Below are 20,945 nucleotides of genomic sequence, written 5' to 3' on the forward strand. Positions count from 1 at the left end.
GGCTTTGGTGGCAATGGAATTTCAGGGTACATTTCTTTCAACACGTTAACTCTACTGGGAGCTTTGAGAAATACTTTTTTCACTGATGAAATCAACAAATCTACTTTAGGGAAATTGTCTCTGACCACTTCTGCCACACGATGAAATGCATGCGCCACACAAGTAAAATGAGTCAATTTAGGATATACAACAGATAATGCTTGTCCAGCTTTGACCATATAAGGGGCAGCATCGCTAATAAAGAATAACACATTATCGTACATAATACCCTTTGGCCACAGGATACCCATAGCTTCGTTGAACAGTTTAACTATAGTTTTGTTATTGCACTTTTCTAGAACATCACAATGTAAAAGAATTCGTTCAGAATATTGTTCACTTAACAAACCGATAACTACATTACCAACAAGTCTACCTTCTTTGTCGGGAGTCTCATCAATGGGAACCCAAATTGAACTATCTTTAATTTCATCTCTTATCTTCTGTATTGTCTCATCGTAGATGGATGGAGCATACGTCTTCCTAAATGTTGACTCATCCGGGATTGTATGTTGAGTATATTTTTCAAGGAATTCCCTGAAGACCTTATTCTTTAGTTTGTAGAGAGGAATATCAGCAGAGATGAGAGAACGGCACAGGTCGATGTTAAACTCAGATCTTACATTCGATGTTGTTGGTTGTGTTAAAAACAATTGTCTCTGCTTGGAATTTAGTTGTTTGTTGGCCTGATGTTTACTAGTTGTAATGTGTTGTTGCACCAGGAACTTTTGTGTAGATGATACTGCACACTGACACAAATTACAAAATAATATTTTATTGTCAGTTGATAAACCATCTTCTTTAAATTCTGAAATGTAACTTGTTAGTTTTGATTTTAAATTGACTGAATGACGTACTTTTGGCATATTTACCGTCTTTATAGTATGATTTACAAAACTGAACCTATGTGTACTCTGACTGGCATTTAACTGTTGAGCTGCACAACTGAAGTCTGTTAAAAATTTTAAATTAAATTAATACAGTTTTGTAACTTACTTTCCCATTGTTGATAGGACTGCTAATTTTCAAATAACTCTGATGTTAAAGGGATTACTGAACATGTGTTTAAATCTCTATTGTTGAAATGTATTTTTAAAAGTTAATGGAATTTTGTTTTGTTTTATTGTTAAACCTAATATAATATGGACTGTTTTATATGAAATATGGAAAATATATGGAAATTAACGAAAATATGTACTAAACTCTAAAATATGGAAAAATATGGAAAATAAAAGTAGGATTTTTCAACCCTACACATTGTGAAACATAAAGATAATGCAAAATATAAATTATATTAGCTTTATAAGTAAATATGTATTTACATATAAATCCTTTCCCTGGTAATTACTAACATTAAGCTTTTGAGTTCTGTCCGCATGCACAGCAATTTTCCAAAATCGATTCGAATGTGCATTGCAGTGCCATCTACAGATAAGAATGTGTACTATGTCATGGCTATGAGTGCTCCAGTGTGAGCTGCATGGTGAAGAGGGAGGGTACTGTACCGTTCGGTTTGAACGACTCAACGACTCCGACTCATCACCACTGGTGACTGTTATTTCGGAACTGTTATTTGGAACATAGTATTTTTTCGGAACCGGAACCGTCGGAACTGTTCCGGGAAAAGAACAACTTCGCCCATCACTACCATTGACTGAGTCTTGTTTGTCCCAGCCGGCCAGTGACATCACTCTCATCCATCTGCTCCTTCAAGAACGCTGAGTTACTGGCTTACTCTCTCCTCTTACCCCGCAAGGACCGTACTCCCCTCGCAGGGATCCTCTCGTGAAATTTGGACAGTAGCCTACTGTTGACTACTACGTACAATCTTAGAAAAAAGTTTTGTCGCATAAATACTTTACAGTTCTCAGAAAGGAGGCAGTGCTCATGATCAGACTACAACGAAACAAATGCGACTTGCGACAAAACTTTTTTTAAGACTATACGTATCGATCTTCATAGATCGTCTGAGAGCAGCACTGTCCATAATGAGTTTAGGTACAGAAACAGCTGTTTGTAGTTAGCCTGTCCAGATCGGAAGCGAACGCAAGGATGAAACAAATGGCATGTAGCCTACTCAGCACTTTTAATAACATGTTGAATTGATACCATGTAAGTAAGTATTAAATGCAATACATGTAGCTATTAAGTCATTTGGCTTTCTTCTTGCCACTTGTAACGTTTGTTATGCGTAATATTCAAACAGCTACGTCTCCAAACCCGTTGAAAATTGAACACATGTTTACGTGAACTTTTGAGTGCGAATATTCCATATTACCACAATCTAAAATCAGTAGCGGCTGGTGGTCAAAATAATGAGTGTGCTACAATCTCTATATCGGCCTACTGTATACACTTATATGCATTTATCTTTAATTTGGGACTCGCCTAGTGACGAAATATGGAGTTCCTTCCTACTGCAGAACTTGTCAATTACCCTGGTGTTAAACGTTAAACCCCTCCATCTTGGACATCATACTCTTTTCTATTGACAGTATTGCAAGAGCAGTGAGGCGATCCTGGGACATAGTGTTCCTTACAAACGTTTTTATGCGTTTCAAGCAAGAAAAACATCTTTCTGGCTCAGCAGTGGTCATTGGTGTTGTAACCAAAACATTTAACAACTTCGTTACTTCACAGAATGGATCCCGTGAATTGTTGGAGACTATGTTTTGTAACAATTGAACAGCCATCTATATTTCGGAAGTCGGATCTTCCGTATAGAACTCCAAGTTGTGTCTTTAACATTCTTTTGTTCAGTACAGTACAGCTGTTGACGGCAACTTCAAGTTCGCGTTCAGGAAAATTATGCAAAAAATTGTCAAAAAATTCGCTGTTTAACAATTTTGTTGCGTCTAGGTAGCTTAAAGATTGGAAACGATGAGTAGTTTCCTGAATTATACGGTTACATACCTCCTTGGCATCAATTTTCTGGGATTCAATTTTCCGTCGCTTGCTGACTGATTCTGGAGGAACCTCAAAAAACTGGAAGATGGCAGCAGCAGTCGAACATTTGAATTACCAAATACATTGTACATAGTTCCGAGTTCCTCCACAAACAAGCATTCTTTCCTTACGCTTTACTTTTGCAATCTCGAAGCTGTGTTGTGCTGAAGCTGACTACAGCACTTCCCCGCGTAAAAATAGCCAATCAGAGCAGTTATTTCAGCTTCGCACATGCGCATTAACTGTCTACATTTTCATGTAAGTTTTGAGTAGCACAACGAACCCCCTGAGACACCAAAGAGCGAAGAGCGAAGACTAAACACTCCATAACGCGTCATGAACATAACAACGGGAAATTGTCAAATGGCAGATCAAATACTATGGTATTGCAAACACTTTATTTGAGCAAAAATTATGTGTGCTGTAGCACTGTAGCACATAAGGACGGGCCGCCCCTGTCTAAAATATTTACTAGTCTATTCCTCCAGAATCACTCTTTTGTGTATATGTGTGCGCGCGCACTGAGGACAGTACTGTTGTCTTTGAGGTTTCTGCGACATCATTTAAATTCAATTTTACTTTATGACTGCGTTTAGTTTCTTTATAAATATATTCTTTTTTACAGAAGTTCGTAGAACAAGCACTGCTTCAGCTCACACTAGACCTAGTTTGCAGCACCGAAGGACACAGACATCACCTCGTGCTGAAGGTAAGCCCCAGTTTGGCGCTTAACCTTTACACTAGGCCTATTCAATTGAAGACCTGAGAATGATAAGTGGATAGGCCTAAAGACCATTTTTTATGAACGTGAGATTTTAATGCGAATCGCAACTATAGCTCTTACTCCATAAATAATAATAATAATAATAATAATAATAATAATAATAATAATAATAATAATAATAATAATAATAATAATAATAATCTGAGGCACGACAGCCCATAAAGGGCCATAACCGACTAGTCGGCTGCTGGCCTCACGTCCAGATGCCAAAGCAGGAATGGACGATCATCCAACCAAAATAGAGGTATCGTGATGATTCCCCCCCCCCCCCCAACTGTTATAGCTGGTTTTCGTAACCTGATTTCGCTACCTGTCGTAACTTCCCAAGTGCATCACGAAGCTGGGTGGGCACCGGTCCCACACACTGGCCGAAATTTCATGAGAAAATTTCTTTCCCCATGAGGCTCGAAGCAACGTGCATTCCGTAACGCACCGGCAGGATGCCTTAGACCACGTCGCTACGGCGCAGGATTCTTACTCGATATATTGATGTGAAATGGTAGTCAAATACTTTATACAAAGAGAACTAGATAGCTCTGAATAATTATCATTTTTTAGATTTTCACTTTTGTTAAGAAGAAGAAAGAGAAGAAGTGGATAAAGACCACACTTATCCTGTTCTCACTCTCAGCGTGACACCAGCATGCTCGTGTCTGATACTTTTGTTGCTATGAAGAAAGAAGTGCATGTGTATGAAATTAATTTGGATTTAGCTGGAAATCTGTACGATTCGCCATTGCCAATAAGTTAGAAAAAAACAGGGTGATAAACCTTCATCTTCTGATTCCATGTCCATTGTAGGCTATCTGAAGAAAATTACACTCCTTCATTCAGATTTGATAACTGTTTAAATTTAAATTAAATTATGATTTCAGCAGATAATGAAAATGTATTTGTTATAATAATAAAAGAAAAGCGCAGTACATGTAATTAATATTGTTAAACCTGTATTTCGCTTTTCGCAATTGGCATTACTGAATAACATCCAGTTTTATTATTGCAGTAATCGATATTCATCTAATATTTCAACTTCACAATGTCTGAATAGGTTAAGAATTCGTAAATATACAATTATTAACATTTTGTTAGCGAATTTAGGGATATATTAGGCCTGTTTACATTTTATTTTATTCACGAAAAGGTAGCTTCACCCGTGGATTTATCTGGAAATCTCAGGCCAACTATAGATAATTTCTTCCTATGCAAAGCGAAGGAGAATTAATTTCTCAGAAATGATGCGATTAACGAAAATTATCGCCATTAAGTGTTACTGCATATCGCATCGGAGCTAAAAACATCGCATGACACGATCATTTATCGCATGGTTGGCAGCAGTGATCCTCATAGGTTACACCTGGATCAAGCGATGCCCCCTCCACTCTCTTCGATTGGCCAGTCTTTTCTGTTTCCATTAGTCGGGCGGAGGCAGTGTTGCCAATTTAGTGATTTTTGTCATCAAGTCTGGTGTTTTTAAAGGAAGTCTAGTGATAAATCTGGGGTTTTGGACGCACAAAATTAATATTTGATATATTCTGATTTTTCATTTAATTAACCTTAAATCGTAATTGATTGGAAAAAGGATATTTATACGAAAGACAATGAAAAGTACGCAGTAAAGGTAAAAAGGTAAAGGTATCCCCGTAACATGCCATGAAGGCACTTGGGGGGCATGGAGGTAGAGCCCCATGCTTTCCATGACCTCGGCACTAGAATGAGGTGGTGTGGTCGGCACCACGCTCTGGCCGCCTTTTACCCCCGGGAAAGACCCGGTACTCAATTTTACAGGAGGCTGAGTGAACCTCGGGGCCGTTCTGAAAGTTTGGCAACGAGAAAAAATCCTGTCACCACCTGGGATCGAACCCCGGACCTTCCAGTCCGTAGCCAGCTGCTCTACCAACTGAGCTACCCGAAAAGTACGCAGTGCGACTTAAAATTACTATAGGCCTACAGGGTATCATCATTTAGTTTTTCAAAATCATCTTCACGTGGTTAAACTTTTGCAGTACTTTATAAGAGGAGTGCAGTGTGGAGTTACGCTACTGGTAGTGATTTTTTTTAAGCTTGCTACATTTGCTTTATTATTAGTAGGCCTAACTCTTCCATATCAAATGCCGATGTTGAACGCGTGTTCAGTGTAATTGATTTGACCAAATATAAATCGCGAAATAGAATTAAAATTGAAACCTTCATGCTATTATGTGTATTAAATTCGACTTGAAATGAGTCAAGAAATGTTGCCATAGCTGCAGTTTTTCAAAAGATGTACGTAGTTAAACATACTATATAACAGTGGTTCCCAACCTTTTGACCCCTTAAAGCAGTGATGTCAAAGCAAGCGCATTTTTCTTACCTTGATGTCGTGCGCGGGCATCAAACGCTAAGTATGGAAAGAGGAAGGGTTGTGTGTATGAATAAGCAGCCTGTTGGATTAAGAAAACAGTGGTGCACAAACTTCAAACGGAACGTGAAATTTTATGTCGTTATTTTTATATGGCTTCTTTCTGTTTGATATTATCTAGGCCTATATTGTCTGTAAAACAAAAGTACTCATACCAATTTCTTATTATTGCTGTTGTGTTTTAAATATTGATAACATAATAAAGAGTTAAGAAGGAATATTCACATAAAGTCCATAGTAGTACAACTATACAGTACTAAATGGATGAAACTCATCATTCATAAAGAAAGTGATATTCCAAGAAAAGAGATTGAGTATGACATGATAAGTTGGAATTCATACTGATGGTATCTTTAGCCTTACAAAAGTAATCAATAAACTAATCAAAACAATATTACAGTACAAAGCAAAGTTACCTAGGTGCTGTATCTGTTTTAACTGTAACTAATATTACATAACAAAACTCTTATCGCATTATATTTTTAAGGTGATAATGGTGAGCAACTTCCTATCATAAGAATATTAAATTATTTTCTCGAAATGTGCTCAAGCTATAGAGCTGACACTTTTACAACACATGGGCACGTATCTTTTGTTTATGATGTAACAGTAGTTGCTTTGTTAATTCATTTCCTTACAAACAATTTCCATGCGAATATTTTCAAAATATCCAATACACTATATTCATTAATACGTATTTACGGTATATTCGATTTATGAAAACATTCTGTAAGACTACTAAATAAATAGACCTATATCTGAAAATTTCACTTTTCTATAAGCCTACGAAAATTGAGAAAATATTTCTTTTGAATAAAAAAATCAAACTTGTGAAAAATGAGCTTTAAAATTAAAACTTACATTCTTATAATGCACTTATACTTCTCAGGCAAATCTAAAAATTAACATAGATATAGTTTTAATAAGTTCTTGTCCCTTTATCTATTGAATCAGTGCTGGCCATCCCTGAATATAGCTCGAGCAGCGGCATATAGGCCTACTACCTCTTTCGTCTGTCTTTTTCCTTTCCGCTGTAAAGCGCTCAGGTTCCCCTGAGCTCTAAAGCGCGCGCTTGCTCCTATGGGCATCAATTGACATGACTGCCTTAAAGGTTCTACTTCATGTTGGCGCCCCCCCCCCTTTTTTTTTTTTTTTTTTTTTTTTTTGCATAATTTAGACCCATAAATATTTTCTACTTATTAACCTACATATTTTCATAATGTAGTGAATTGAGTAGACTTATCCTTAATGAATTGGTAGCGATATTAAATTTTAGTTTTCGTTTTTGAATAAAATTTCAACCTGAAAACACACAGCCTAAATACAAAAATATCACGTTTTTTCTGAGAAAAATGATATTAGTTTCCTAGACTTCCCGTAAGGTTATTGGGATAGTTGTTATTGCCTTGTAGCTTGCAGTTTTACAAGTCTGGTTGAATTCTAGATACTCTAACCTAAATCGTAAGTTTAGCTCAACATTAAATTTACATTTATATCAATTCTTCATGGAGACCAACAGAAAATGTACATTGGACACAAATAGGCCTATGTTGATGCAAATGACGTTTAGGTGTTGTGTTGTAGATCGGAAAACATGGGGGTACATTAATGAATGCAGATAAGATTGCAACAAGGTCGTTATGGGGAAACATAATTTTTAAGCTCCATTCAGAAGATAAAAAATAAATAGGGGGCGGATGTTGATGAAAAGTCGTCTTATTTTTCACATTATGACTACGCCTATTAATATAGAAATCCTATGTTAATATCAAGGAAAAAAGGCGATTTCTTATATTGCATTTTTTGACGTTTTTGAACTAATAGGTCATTTTTAATTTTTTTCGGTATTTTTTGGTCATTTTTAATACTTTGAAGAACGTATGACAGCAACGTGCTTGTATTTACATTAAGATTTTTCTTACAGCGAAAACAGTATAATATAGGATTACAATTTCTGAGTAATGGGCCGTGCATTTTATTTGTGTTTTTAACACAAATGCCCCCATGTGAGTAAAATTAGATTAAATTGCAGGTTTTTGTGATTTTCTGATGATTTTTTGTACCATTACTTTGTAACATTTGACTTGAATTGGCAACTGTGAACGGCGGCGTCTGGCAAGCCTCCATGACGCACACAGTGCGGAGGTAACGCCCTCGTTTGACCCGCCCCAAGGTGTGTCCCGACATGCGCTGCACCGTAACTACACAATGGCTGCGGAAATATACCACGTATCATGTTACGCAGACAGCCATTTTGCTGTTTTATTGTTTACCTTTCTGACTTGTATGCTTGTCTGCTGACCTTGGCTTGCCGGACTCGGAGCGTGCACTCAGTGTTGCCAAGTCAATTACAGAGGTGTGAAAATTATTAGAATAATCTTAATTTTAAAGTTTTTAATATTTCCTTCACAAATATTCAGTGAATTGATGAATATTGGTATATAATATTACTATACTGATGTAGGATATATTTACTACTAACAATGCCGAAAAACATTGTTGTACATTGGTATTTTTCTTATTTTACAATTGTTATGGGAATTCAGAAATTATTATATTATGTTGGCGGAATTGGAAACATCAAAAATTAATTTAGAAATGCTTTAAACAAATTGTTCTTTGCGTTTATTGTTGTGAAGGTTCAAATGAACGTATACATCTGTTTTGTGCATATAATTTTTTATGTTTCCAATTCCGCCACCATAATATAATAATTTCTGAATTCCCATAAAAATTGTAAAATAAGAAAAATACCAATGTACAACAATGCTTTCCGGCATTGTTAGTAGTAAATATATCCTACATCAGTATAGTAATATATACCAATATTCATCAATTAAATTAATATTTGTGAAGGAACTATTAAAAAACCTTTAAAATTAAGATTATTCTAATAATTTTCACACCTCTGTATAGCTGGAAAATAGTTTTTAGCAGCATTTCAATGTATGCTTGCCTATTTTCATGTAGTTATTTATTAGCTATTAGACGCTACTAGTGAGTGTTGTTACTTTTCAACTTACTTACAAATGGCTTTTAAGGAACCCGCAGGTTCATTGCCGTCCTCACATAAGCCTATCCTATCCTGTGCAAGATTAATCCAGTCTCTATCATCATATCCCACCTCCCTCGAATCCATTTTAATATTATCCTCCCATCTAAGTCTCGACCTCCCCGAAAGTCTTTTTCCCTCCGGCCTCCCAATTAACACTTTACATGCATGTCTGGATTCGTCCATACGTGCTACATGGCCTGCCCATCTCAAACGTCTGGATGTAATGTTCCTAATTATGTCTGGTGAAGAATACAATGCGTGCAGTTCTGCGTTGTGTAACTTTCTCCATTCTCCTGTAACTTAGGCCTAAATCAAAACGTGTTCCCTCTAAGAATTTGAACGGAAAATAGGCCTACTTTCTGGCAACTTAAATTTAAGATTTCATAAACGTTAATAATAATGATAATAATAATAATAACTAATAATAATAATAATATTTATTTTAGCGAAGTTAAAACAATCAGGCCTTCTCTTCCACTTGGCCAGAAATAAAAGAAGCTGATACAATTTGCAATAATACAAGTTAGTCTAATAATTGCCGACTAATATTTAAAGAACACTAAAACATTGATATAGTTACAGAAGTACAAGTTGAGTAAAATAATGCAAACATACTAAATAATATAAGGCTTAGAAGTTGCACTCAATGAATATGTAAGTGGCACCGTCAACCGGGTATACTTTACACAAGGGGGGTAACTTTACAAATTTATAGAAAAAATGTTTAGATGGCAGCACATTAGAGACAATGTGTAAGCAACTACGTGGAACTGATTCTGTGACAACAGCACATGTGTGTGTAGTAGTCTGAAGTGTGTGCCATTATTAAAGCTGTTATACACCATTGTTGCTGGTGAATTTCACGAGGCAAGTATTTTTACTCCTTCTGTGTGTAAAAACTTTGTGTTGTACCGAACAGTTCAGTTCATACATTCAATTGTGACTAGTATTGTATGAAATTATGAAGCTTTCGGTCGCGGGAAATGACTGCCTGACCAGTTTTTCGTTACATGTGCTACCCTGCGAGAGGGAAAACAATAATGATAACCTAATGTACCTCTGAACGGGGCAACTTTACACAGATGTGAAGTGTTTATGGACACTAATTAAAAATAAAAACTCATTTTAATATGATGTATAATGTCACTATTAATGGTGGTAGGACCGATTCCCGTCAATGATAGGGGAAAATAAATGACTTTCAAACAGACAAGGTCGTTACTTGTAGATTATTATTATCATTATTATTATTTTAAATAATCCGTGACACGTCAGCTCTGAAGGATCAATGCCAGTTGAATCAGTTACTGCAACTAGTAGGTACCAGTATAGTCATGTGGTTAGCATGACGCTATCCCTCAACCGTTGGACCGTCACCAGGTTCTGAAAAGGCTTCCTACAGCACCTCCCCAGGAAAATCACAATGTAGCAGCACATTCATGAACAGCATATAACCATTTATTGTACTGTTATTACATTTCTTTACTTTTATATAAAATATTTCATTTTCAGGAATTTACCAATATATTTTGTTCCCACTGTGCTAAATGTAGTGGGCTAATAAATTGCGAAACACGTCATATTGTTCAGAAATGTTTTACCTTTCAATCCCAGTACTTGTAACAGTGCAATGTTGGACCATATTGAACAGAAACTCGATTATAAGGCAAAGTAAATATGTGTGTAAAGTAACCCCGTAAACGGGGCATCTTTACACACGTGATTATTTATTTACAAGTGTGTCATAATGCATATGTACAACCACTAGATTTTCAAATTTACTCAAATTAACCAGGAACATTCATATAAAAATTAATTTGTGTATCTAACTTGATAATCTTCAATTATTTTAACGAATAAGCAAAAAAAGTGTGTAAAGTAACCCCGGTTGACGGTAAGTGAAACAGTATTACAAAATTACAAGAATTACAAATTCAAACGTAAATTATAACTATATAACACTGAGAAAAATTACATATACACACAAAGGAGAATTAAACAAGAAGGTGGAAGAAAGAAAACATGTTTTCAGAAGTAGGCTAGTGAGTAAAATATGTAGGCCTACTGGCAATTTGTAGGATTAAAATGAAGATTTATAAAATTCAATGATAAAAGTAGGCCCCAACATAAAACGATCATGATAAGATAAAGTAAGGAACGGGAAAATTAAGTCTGAAATTAGGAGTTATGGGCTTAGTACTGGTCACGTGTTTACTTTTAAATTGCAATATCGTTCGACAGTTCCTGAGGGCGATGGTTAGGGAGTTTCAGAAACGATTTGCTGATGCTGTTAAAGAGGAAGAAAATGAGCTGTTTTATGGCAAGACATAGATAATAAAGGGTCATTTTTAGAACGAGTGCCCAGGCTGTGATATGAGGAGGCGAAGAAGTATTGTATTGATGATGCGATATAGAACAAATTAGTGAATGGAATGGTCCTGTAATCTTACTCATTGGATTAGGTGAATATAGGTTAAATGGGTCCGTCTTCTTAGTTATCAAGTAATGTATAGTCTTAATTATTAACTATGTCACATTTATTGAATTGGATTAACGTTTTCGCCAATTATTTTCCATCATCAGATCATCATAAGTATCATGTTATACATACTGAATATTGAATTACAAAATTAAGTGGAATGAAGTAATATTCGAACAAACAAACATGGTTACCACTTGACTAGATAGCCTAAATGTTACATTGTAGACGTGCACTGACTCAGCTGTTTACATGAACAATATCATAATGTTCAGATGAGACACAAATGGAATTATGACGTGCAATAATTACATATATTATTAAATATTCATGTGGAAGTATTGTGTTCCATATAATACGTAAATTAAACTAGCAGGTTACGAACATGCTTGATGCTAAATGATTACTCTGTTTGAAAAATTATGCTATTGAGGAATACATGTACATAATATCGATATCACCCTGTGGTATTCCATTTTATCATAAATGTTAAAGATTGAGCACAGAATGAAATGTGAAAACAAAATGACAATATGCTATTGACTCTTCATGTGGAAAATAGTATGTTCCATATGTTATGTAGGTTGAAAACAAGTAAATTAAGAGCATGCTTGATACAAATGATTACTGTGTGTTTCAGAATGAAAATTACTCATTGGAGCTTTTCAAGGGAAGTTCGTATTTGCGGATGTTGCAAATAAAACGTATGCAGGCATTATGAACGCGCTGTAATCTGCGGGCTAAATTAGAATTTAAATCTGTTAGTAGAATGACGCAATAGTCAAAATGTGGCATTACCAATTATCATCTCAGGATTTGAATGTCTTATTTTTAACGCTTTAGTTTTCCACCAAGAGGATTTAACCCCTTTACTCCCACTGTTCCCAAATGGGAACATGCATTATTTACGGCGTAAATGATTTGAGAGGACCAATAATCATCTTATTTTGTTTCTTATGTGTCAATAAGTAGTAATATAAGAAACACCAACATTTTTAATAAAAAATAATTTGGGCATAAATGGGTTAATATCAATTCTGAAATATTTATATTATAATCATTGAAAGTGTCTTGGGATCAAATGGGTTAACTAGACTTTGGATCTTACGTTAAATGTCTATTTGTTTTTTTTGGGGGGGGGGGATAAACTAAAACTAATTAAATATCTTCACATTTTATATAAAATACGAACGATTTGAAAGCGGTTTTATGGTGCCTAATAATGCCTGTTTTGCCAATAATTGATACCAATTTTTATGGTTTTAGAGCCTAAAATTCTCTATTTCTATTTGTTACGTATAATTTTTTTTTAATTTCCGTGTAGCAGTGAAAGAGAAAGTTTAGAATGTCATGGTGTGGGTTTGGTTTAATTATCCTGTAATAGTTTGGTTGTAGGAATGAAGGAATTCCTGGAAGGTGTCTGGTTTTGATTGTAAGAATGAAGAAATTCCTGGGAGGTGTCTGGTTTTGGTTGTAGAAATGAAGGAATTCCTGGAAGGTGTCTGGTTTTGGTTGTAGAAATGAAGAAATTCCTGGAAGGTGTCTGGTTTTGGTTGAACACTTGAGCAGACAGTAGGAATGTGATGAATCGGGAGGATGTAGTTCTCAGCATGACAAATATTGCTAGATTTAAATATGCACCTATTGCTTCGGTACCATTGGAAAGAAATTTTTTCGCTTATAAAATGGTTCTGTCTAAAGAAAAGGCAAGGTTTCACAATAGTCAATTAAAGAAAAACTTTGTTACGTATTGCAATAAAAATTATGAATAATGTGTTAATTATAAATTCAATGGTAAATTAATATGAACACTTAGGTATCAGCAGCCTTAGAGTAATGAGGCCGATGAATTCATTACAAATGATGTACCGGTATTCATAATTTAAGACAACAAAAATAAAGTTTTAACTGCAATATTTTTTTTTACTGTTTCTGTCTCTGTATGTATACCATAATGCTTGATACTCACTAATTAATTGTATTTTTATAGTTACTGTAGTTTGTGTGGATAGAAATTAGGCCTACATTTTAGCTGCATAAAATAGTATTTTTAGCTCCTTCAAATTGTATTTTTAGGTGTCTAAATCTATTTTTTAAGTGTCTAAAACTCCGAGATATAATTATAACAACAAAACATTATGGTTCTATCACGATTGCATAAGGAGAAAAGTGTTTTTTTTTATCTCGTAAAAATTCTGATCTGAAGGAGAAAGCATGGTTTGCTCCTCTCATACGCATTCTTGACATTCTTATTTTGATCTTATAAGTACCTTTTTTTTTCTTCTTCAGGAAATGCAGTAGTGCCAGCAGCTTCCGCCTACTATACAAGGAAAATAATGTCGGAATTGGAGTGTCCGGTGTGCTTCAACTACATGCATCCACCTATCAAGACTTGCCAGAACGGTCACTGCATTTGCAATAACTGCAAAAGAAATGTTATAGTTTGTCCAGTTTGCAGAGGGAAATTCCTCAGTGTACGTAATGTTGTATTCGAAAACATTGCCAATCATTTCTTAAGCTTTGACCGCCCAACCGCACCTTTTTTCTGTCCACTTCATGATGTGAATAGATTTCGTTGCCGCTGGGAAGGTTCTCTTCCAGAATTGAGGGATCACATTAGAGAAACTCACTTGCGAGAATACATTGAGTGCGGAGATGGCAACGTAGATATAAATATTTCGGCTGGTAAAGTCACACTTCACAGCACAGTAATGTTGACAATGGGCGAAATGTTTTACATTCACATTTCACTTTCAATGAACAAACTTCATGGTTATGTTCAGCACATCGGTGACGACAACAGTCCTGAATACAAATATAGACTTTGTATTGTGAAGCCCGGTTGTGAAGATGAAATAAATGTCACTTTTTCGGTCAGCAAGTTTGGGGAGAGCAGATACAATATCGTACGTTCCGGTTTGTGTTTGTATGTTGAAGGTAACGCAATGCAGAATTTCATCGTTAACAATCGGTTGCATTTCAGAGTTAAGATTTTCAAACCTTAAAAACATAAAGTGAATTATTTCGTGGTTTCCGGTAGTGTCCACCTTCGCAACTGAGACGCATCTATCAAGCTTTATCTAAGTGGATTCAAAGAAGTCTCTGTTTCCCTTTAGACTGGGTTAATAATCTTGTGAAATTCCAAGACTAAAGCCTCCGATATAAAGTAGTTATATTGAATAGCAATGTAATACAATATTTTATTTTCATACCATTTGTTGTAATAGGCCTAATATTAATAGCAATGGTAATTTATAGTTAATGAGTGATTTGAATAAAAGCGAATAAACAGTTTATTGGACAACTAAAGTCTTAAGTGCGACTGCAAGATCAGAATAAAAGTGTAGAAGAGTAAATTCTTTCCAGTTTTAGGGTCTACTTTAAAGTGTTTACATGGTTTATTTTATTCACTGCTTCCGTGAGTATTTAATCATGAAGAATTGTAAAAAAATTCTATTAATCTTCTTCATTGTGTCTTATAACTAGACAGCGGATCTTGGGTCTTAAAATTGTAATTTTAATTACCTATTCCCACTTCTGCAAATTTAATTCCAACCCTGCAAGATTTACAATTAGGCTATTTGAGGGACATTATTTAGTGATATCCTTAAACAATTTGCATAGAATCGGGAAGCGCAGTTTAAGTTGGCCAAAAACTGGTTTAATAATCATTATTTATTTACTACGAGAAGTATTAAAAGCTTTCGCTCAATTTGTGGATTTCTAAATAGCGTCAATCATCATGGTCTTATTCCGTATTCAGAATTGCCAAGCAGACAAAGAGATCCTTTAAACTACATCAGTGATTGCTGTAGTGAACTTTGTCTCCACAGACTGCTATTGAGGAAACTGTCTAATCATTGCAGTTGTGGACACTCCCTAGCCACTGATATTGTGGACACTGTCTAGCCATTGCAGTTGTGGACACTCCCTAGCCACTGATATTGTGGACACTGTCTAGCCATTGCTATTGTGGACACTGCCTAGCCATTGCAGTTGTGGACCTCCTTAGCCACTGATATTGTGGACACTGTCTAGCCATTGCTATTGTGGACACTGCCTAGCCATTGCAGTTGTGGACCTCCCTAGCCACTGCTATTGTGGACACTGCCTAGCCATTGCAGTTGTGGACACTCCCTAGCCACTGATATTGTGGACACTGTCTAGCCATTGCTATTGTGTACAATGTCTAGCCATTGCTTTTGTGTAGGCCTACACTGCCTAGCCATTGCTATTGTGTACAATGTCTAGCCATTGCTATTGTGTAGGCCTACACTGTCTAGCCATTGCTATTGTGTACACTGTCTAGCCATTGCTTTTGTGTAGGCCTACACTGTCTAGCCATTGCTATTGTGTACAATGTCTAGCCATTGCTTTTGTGTAGGCCTACACTGCCTAGCCATTGCTATTGTGTACAATGTCTAGCCATTGCTATTGTGTAGGCCTACACTGTCTAGCCATTGCTATTGTGTACACTGTCTAGCCATTGCTATTGTGTAGGCCTACACTGTCTAGCCATTGTTATTGTGTACACTGTCTAGCCATTGCTATTGTGTAGGCCTACACTGTCTAGCCATTGTTATTGTGTACACTGTCTAGCCATTGCTATTGTGTAGGCCTACACTGTCTAGCCAATGCTATTGTGTACATTGTCTAGCCATTGCTATTGTGTAGGCCTACACTGTCTAGCCATTGCTATTGTGTGCATTGTCTAGCCATTGCTATTGTGTAGGCCTACACTGTCTAGCCATTGCTATTGTGTACACTGTCTAGCCATTGCTATTGTGTTGGCCTACACTGCCTAGCCATTGCTATTGTGTACACTGCCTATCCATTGCTATTGTGTACACTGTCAGCCATTGCAGTTGTGTAGGCCTACACTGTCTAGCCATTGCTATTGTGTACACTGTCTAGCCATTGCTATTGTGTTGGCCTACACTGCCTAGCCATTGCTATTGTGTACACTGCCTATCCATTGCTATTGTGTACACTGTCAGCCATTGCAGTTGTGTAGGCCTACACTGTCTAGCCATTGCTATTGTGTACACTGTCTAGCCATTGCTATTGTGTTGGCCTACACTGCCTAGCCATTGCTATTGTGTACACTGCCTATCCATTGCTATTGTGTACACTGTCAGCCATTGCAGTTGTGTAGGCCTACACTGTCTAGCCATTGCTATTGTGGACACTGCCTAGCCATTGGCCACGAACAAATCAACACATCTTCGTATGATATGTTTGAGAAAGTAATGCGAACATTAAAATATCTTCTGTATGCTAATTTCGGCTTGCAAAATGCTGTGCCGGCGGGTAAAGTAGAATTCAACAGTAGAAGCACTTTTTTATTGCACTCACAAATGTTAACCCCAAATTCACAACAACATTCTACACGGAAAAAGGGGGATCTAAGTAGTTAATTCTGATATTAATTCTTGTTTAAATTAGGTTTAATAGTTTGTGTATAAGAAAGGAGCATTGTACCATCAGCTTCATTTGAATAAGTACCAAATTCCTTTCCAGAGAACTTCATATTGTTCCTTTCTTCTTAGTTCTTTTTTTTACTAACAGTATTTCAACATTCCATTTAAAGGCTAAGTCCTGATAATAGTTACAGTGTATTAGTATTCTAGTTCAAATGATTGTATTGATAAGTGTAATAGTATTCTAGTTCAAATGAGTGTATTGATAAGTGTAATAGTATTCTAGTTTTGAATGGTTATGAACTGTTCCTTTGTAGAAGGTTCTTTATATTTTTGGAATTTGCTTTCAAGATATTTCAGTAAGCACTAAGGATACTTATTATGTGCAAGGTGTTAGACGTGATATTTGGTAGTAAGAATGATTTTACATTTTTAAATTATGATCGTTTCTCGCATCTCAGAAAGGTTCCTGCCCAATTTTTAGACATTGGGTTCAGATTCCAGATTTTATAAATTTATTTTGATTATATTAATTTTCATAACGTAATTTTGATTTACGTAAAAATTGATTTTTTGATCCTACAGAAATATGTTATGATTTTTCTCCATTAATAACTAATGTTAATTTTGATTGTTTAGTTCACACCACATTATCAGGGGTGTGATTTTATGGTGATTATTTTACCCCGATTTCATTGATTAAAATGATTTAATTTGGTAAAAAAAGAAAGGAATTTTGCGCAATTTCGCACCCTAAAAATTAGAAAATAATATAACTGCAAATAGAAGAAACCCTATAGAATGAGTAGGGATGTGATTTTTTGGTATTAACAATATAGGCCTACGTGAAATGTGTTAAAAACTTAATTCTATGCATGAAAAATGCAGTTACGATAAAATGTAAAGAGGAAACAAATGAATGTGACATCAATGTGAATTCACTTTTTACAGATCAACAATGAAAATACCAATGTTTAATTTAGGTCTAATACTACCACATACATTGAAATAGCAGATTTTTTAAACTTAATTTCATGTGTTGCTAATTAACAACAATATTTTAGTTTGTTTTCTGAGTATTACTAGGCTTAAGAGCTTATAACTATGCATTTATATCCTTCTTAAATCTGCATTAATAAATGACTTAAAAATCTTTAAAGTGTAAGGAATTCTTTTTCATCATCGTTATCTATGCTCTAAAATTGGACCTACCTAATACATCTCGTTTTCTCTTTTCTGAAGATTATCATCATACAACAGGAATTCCTTATTTCCCCAGAAATTGAGCACATATTTTTCATACCTTAAACTGGGGTAAACTTGACTATAATTAAACCATTATACCAGATTCACTGAACATATTTTTAAAGTTCATTATTTTTCTTCATTTCTTAAATATTGTTTTATTATTTTAAGTCACTAACAGCGCTGATATGGTTTTAATTTATTTGGTTTTATGACCAGATTTACCTCACTTTGTAGTACGTTTAGGCTACAGTTTGCACACATAGGTCTAGTTTTAACTTTTTATTCTACTTACACATCGATTTTCTGGTAATATGATGTAGGTGCGAATAAATGAACGTACAAAATGTTATTGTTAAAATAAACATTTTTAATTACAATTAAATTTAACAATTGTTATACTTTTGAATTGGCTGGGTGACTAGCTGAGAAGAAACTGCCTACTGAAGGCTGCACTGGAAGGAATGGTGAAAGTAAGAAATATTCGCGACAGTATCAGATGATTAACATATAATATGGTTCGTATGTTGCGACTAAGAGGAAGGCGGAAATTAGGAAATATTGAAGAATGCTGGGTTTGCAGTGAAAGATCTTTCCTTGCGCAGAATGAATGAAGTGTACTTTTATATACAGTAGGTTTTTTTTTTTTTTTTTTTTTTTTTTTAAAGTTCACTATCCGAAGACAGGTCTGAACCTCACAAGTCACACCAATAAGATATCACTCATGAGGCAACTAGGTCAGGAGATAATGGGGTAGGGTGGCCAGTTCATTTCTCCCTCCATTGCATACATCGCTGACTAGATACATATGGCACTAATCAGACTTCAGATGGTAATAGCGTCTAATATAGTAAACGTTTCATTTGAGCAAAGTCATTAAGCTCGTCTTTTATTTCTGAAGTTTTATAGGCCCTATAAGTGGAATATTTTAATATTAAAATTCAAGTTTTTATATTTTTTCTTTAGTAATTAAGTTAGGTGGCCAGTTTTTTTCCCCCTCCACTGCATACATCGCTGACTAGCTACATATTACACTAATCAGACTTCAGATGCATACAAACAATTGTTCTTCCTTGGACACATATCGTCAAGTGAGATGCACTGCCTGATAATAGATATACATATCAGTCAGCACCTCAATCAGAGGAAGTATTATTTTTTTGGTTTTAAACTCGAGAGGGGGCAATTGCCCCCCCCCCTGCCCTCCTAAATGGCGCCTTTGAACACAAAACAGTGATGATAGGCTAATGTTTGACTGTCATAAAGTGATATAAGCCATATCAGTAAGACGAAACGCGTATTATTTTCGTTACATTCTGCAATGGTAGGAGTACAGTTACTTCACATTCCTATTTTTTTGTTATTATTATTATTATTATTATTATTATTATTATTATTATTATTATTATTATTATTATTATTATTGCTTTATGGTTGTACTACAACGTTATGTTAGTTTTATAGTTCATTTGAACATAATAATAATAATAATAATAATAATAATAATAAAAAATCCGTCCATTGGTAGATCTCAAAAGAAATTAACAGAAAAGACCGCAACAGGCCACTCGGCCTAATATTTATCAGGATGTTATAAAAATTGTTGACACGAATTTATTTTAATTTTACTCATTGAAACATTCCCTTAAGTCAGCTGTGACAAAAACTCGAGCTGCAGTGATTACATGCGACAGACAGCCTATGAAGTAAGGAGACGGAAGAAAGGTACTTGGCATGAAAACTACAACCAGTGGTGGTTCCTGTACTAACATCTTGATCAATCCCGCGGATAAAAATCTCAAGCTTTGCTGTATAGTAAAGGCTTTATACTGGACCCAACTGTTAGATTTGAGATGAGCCAGACCCAACCATCCGAGGTCAACAAAGAGAAACAACAAATTTATGAGCCTACTATTCCGTATTTTCGAGAAAAATATCAGATGGAAGGCACCTGGGAAGTACATGGTTTAATGATCGGAGCGAGGGGCACCATCCCACGATCAACTGTAAACACTATCAAAACATTTGGAATCCATGACATCATTCCAAAAATAATTACTTCAACCATTAAAGGGTCTGTGGCAATTCATAATATCATAATCCTCCCCCTTTTCTGTTCGTTAGTGTGTTATTGTTACAAATATATGTACAAATTTATTATTTCTTAAATTTAAGCTCTTAGTTCACATTTCAATTTGACTCATCTATTTTACTGTAATCGTTACTATTCTTATATGTGTGTTATTCTGTGTTTTTGGCAACCCAGGATGCCTGGGCAGACTATTTCTTGGAAATAAATTATATATGTCACTGCTGTCATAAAGAGTCAGTGAATAATATACGATTTTTCTTGCTTCTTTTTTTTAACCTTCCTCTTGAATATAATCAGGAATTTTCTAAATTCTTCTCTCGATACTTGGTGGAGAAATTCGTAGTTTTTCAAAATTAAAAATTTCTGATGGACAAGTTATTTAAGCTATTTTAATCATAACTCTTTTGAGAAATTCTGTTCTATTAAAAAGCTTTAGAGCACGAGATATTTAAAACCCCATTATGTAGCTTACATTTATTTATGTCAT

At 35.3% G+C, this 20,945-nt stretch overlaps 1 protein-coding gene across 1 annotated transcript in view; it reads left to right on the forward strand.

The window, feature by feature from the left end:
- Nucleotides 1-16,067, forward strand: part of LOC138698269 (E3 ubiquitin-protein ligase siah-1-like) — a 95,446-nt gene extending 79,379 nt beyond the window's left edge. Inside the window, exons 16-17 of the mRNA XM_069824056.1 lie at nt 3,611-3,694; nt 13,991-16,067. Coding sequence (XP_069680157.1) covers nt 3,611-3,694; nt 13,991-14,706 — 800 coding nt within the window. The 3' untranslated portion in view covers nt 14,707-16,067. The remainder of the gene's footprint in view (nt 1-3,610; nt 3,695-13,990) is intronic.
- The last annotated feature ends 4,878 nt before the right edge of the window (nt 16,068-20,945 follow it).

This window comes from Periplaneta americana, chromosome 4 (genome assembly GCF_040183065.1).
Source record: "Periplaneta americana isolate PAMFEO1 chromosome 4, P.americana_PAMFEO1_priV1, whole genome shotgun sequence".
Taxonomy (NCBI): Eukaryota; Metazoa; Arthropoda; class Insecta; order Blattodea; family Blattidae; genus Periplaneta; species Periplaneta americana.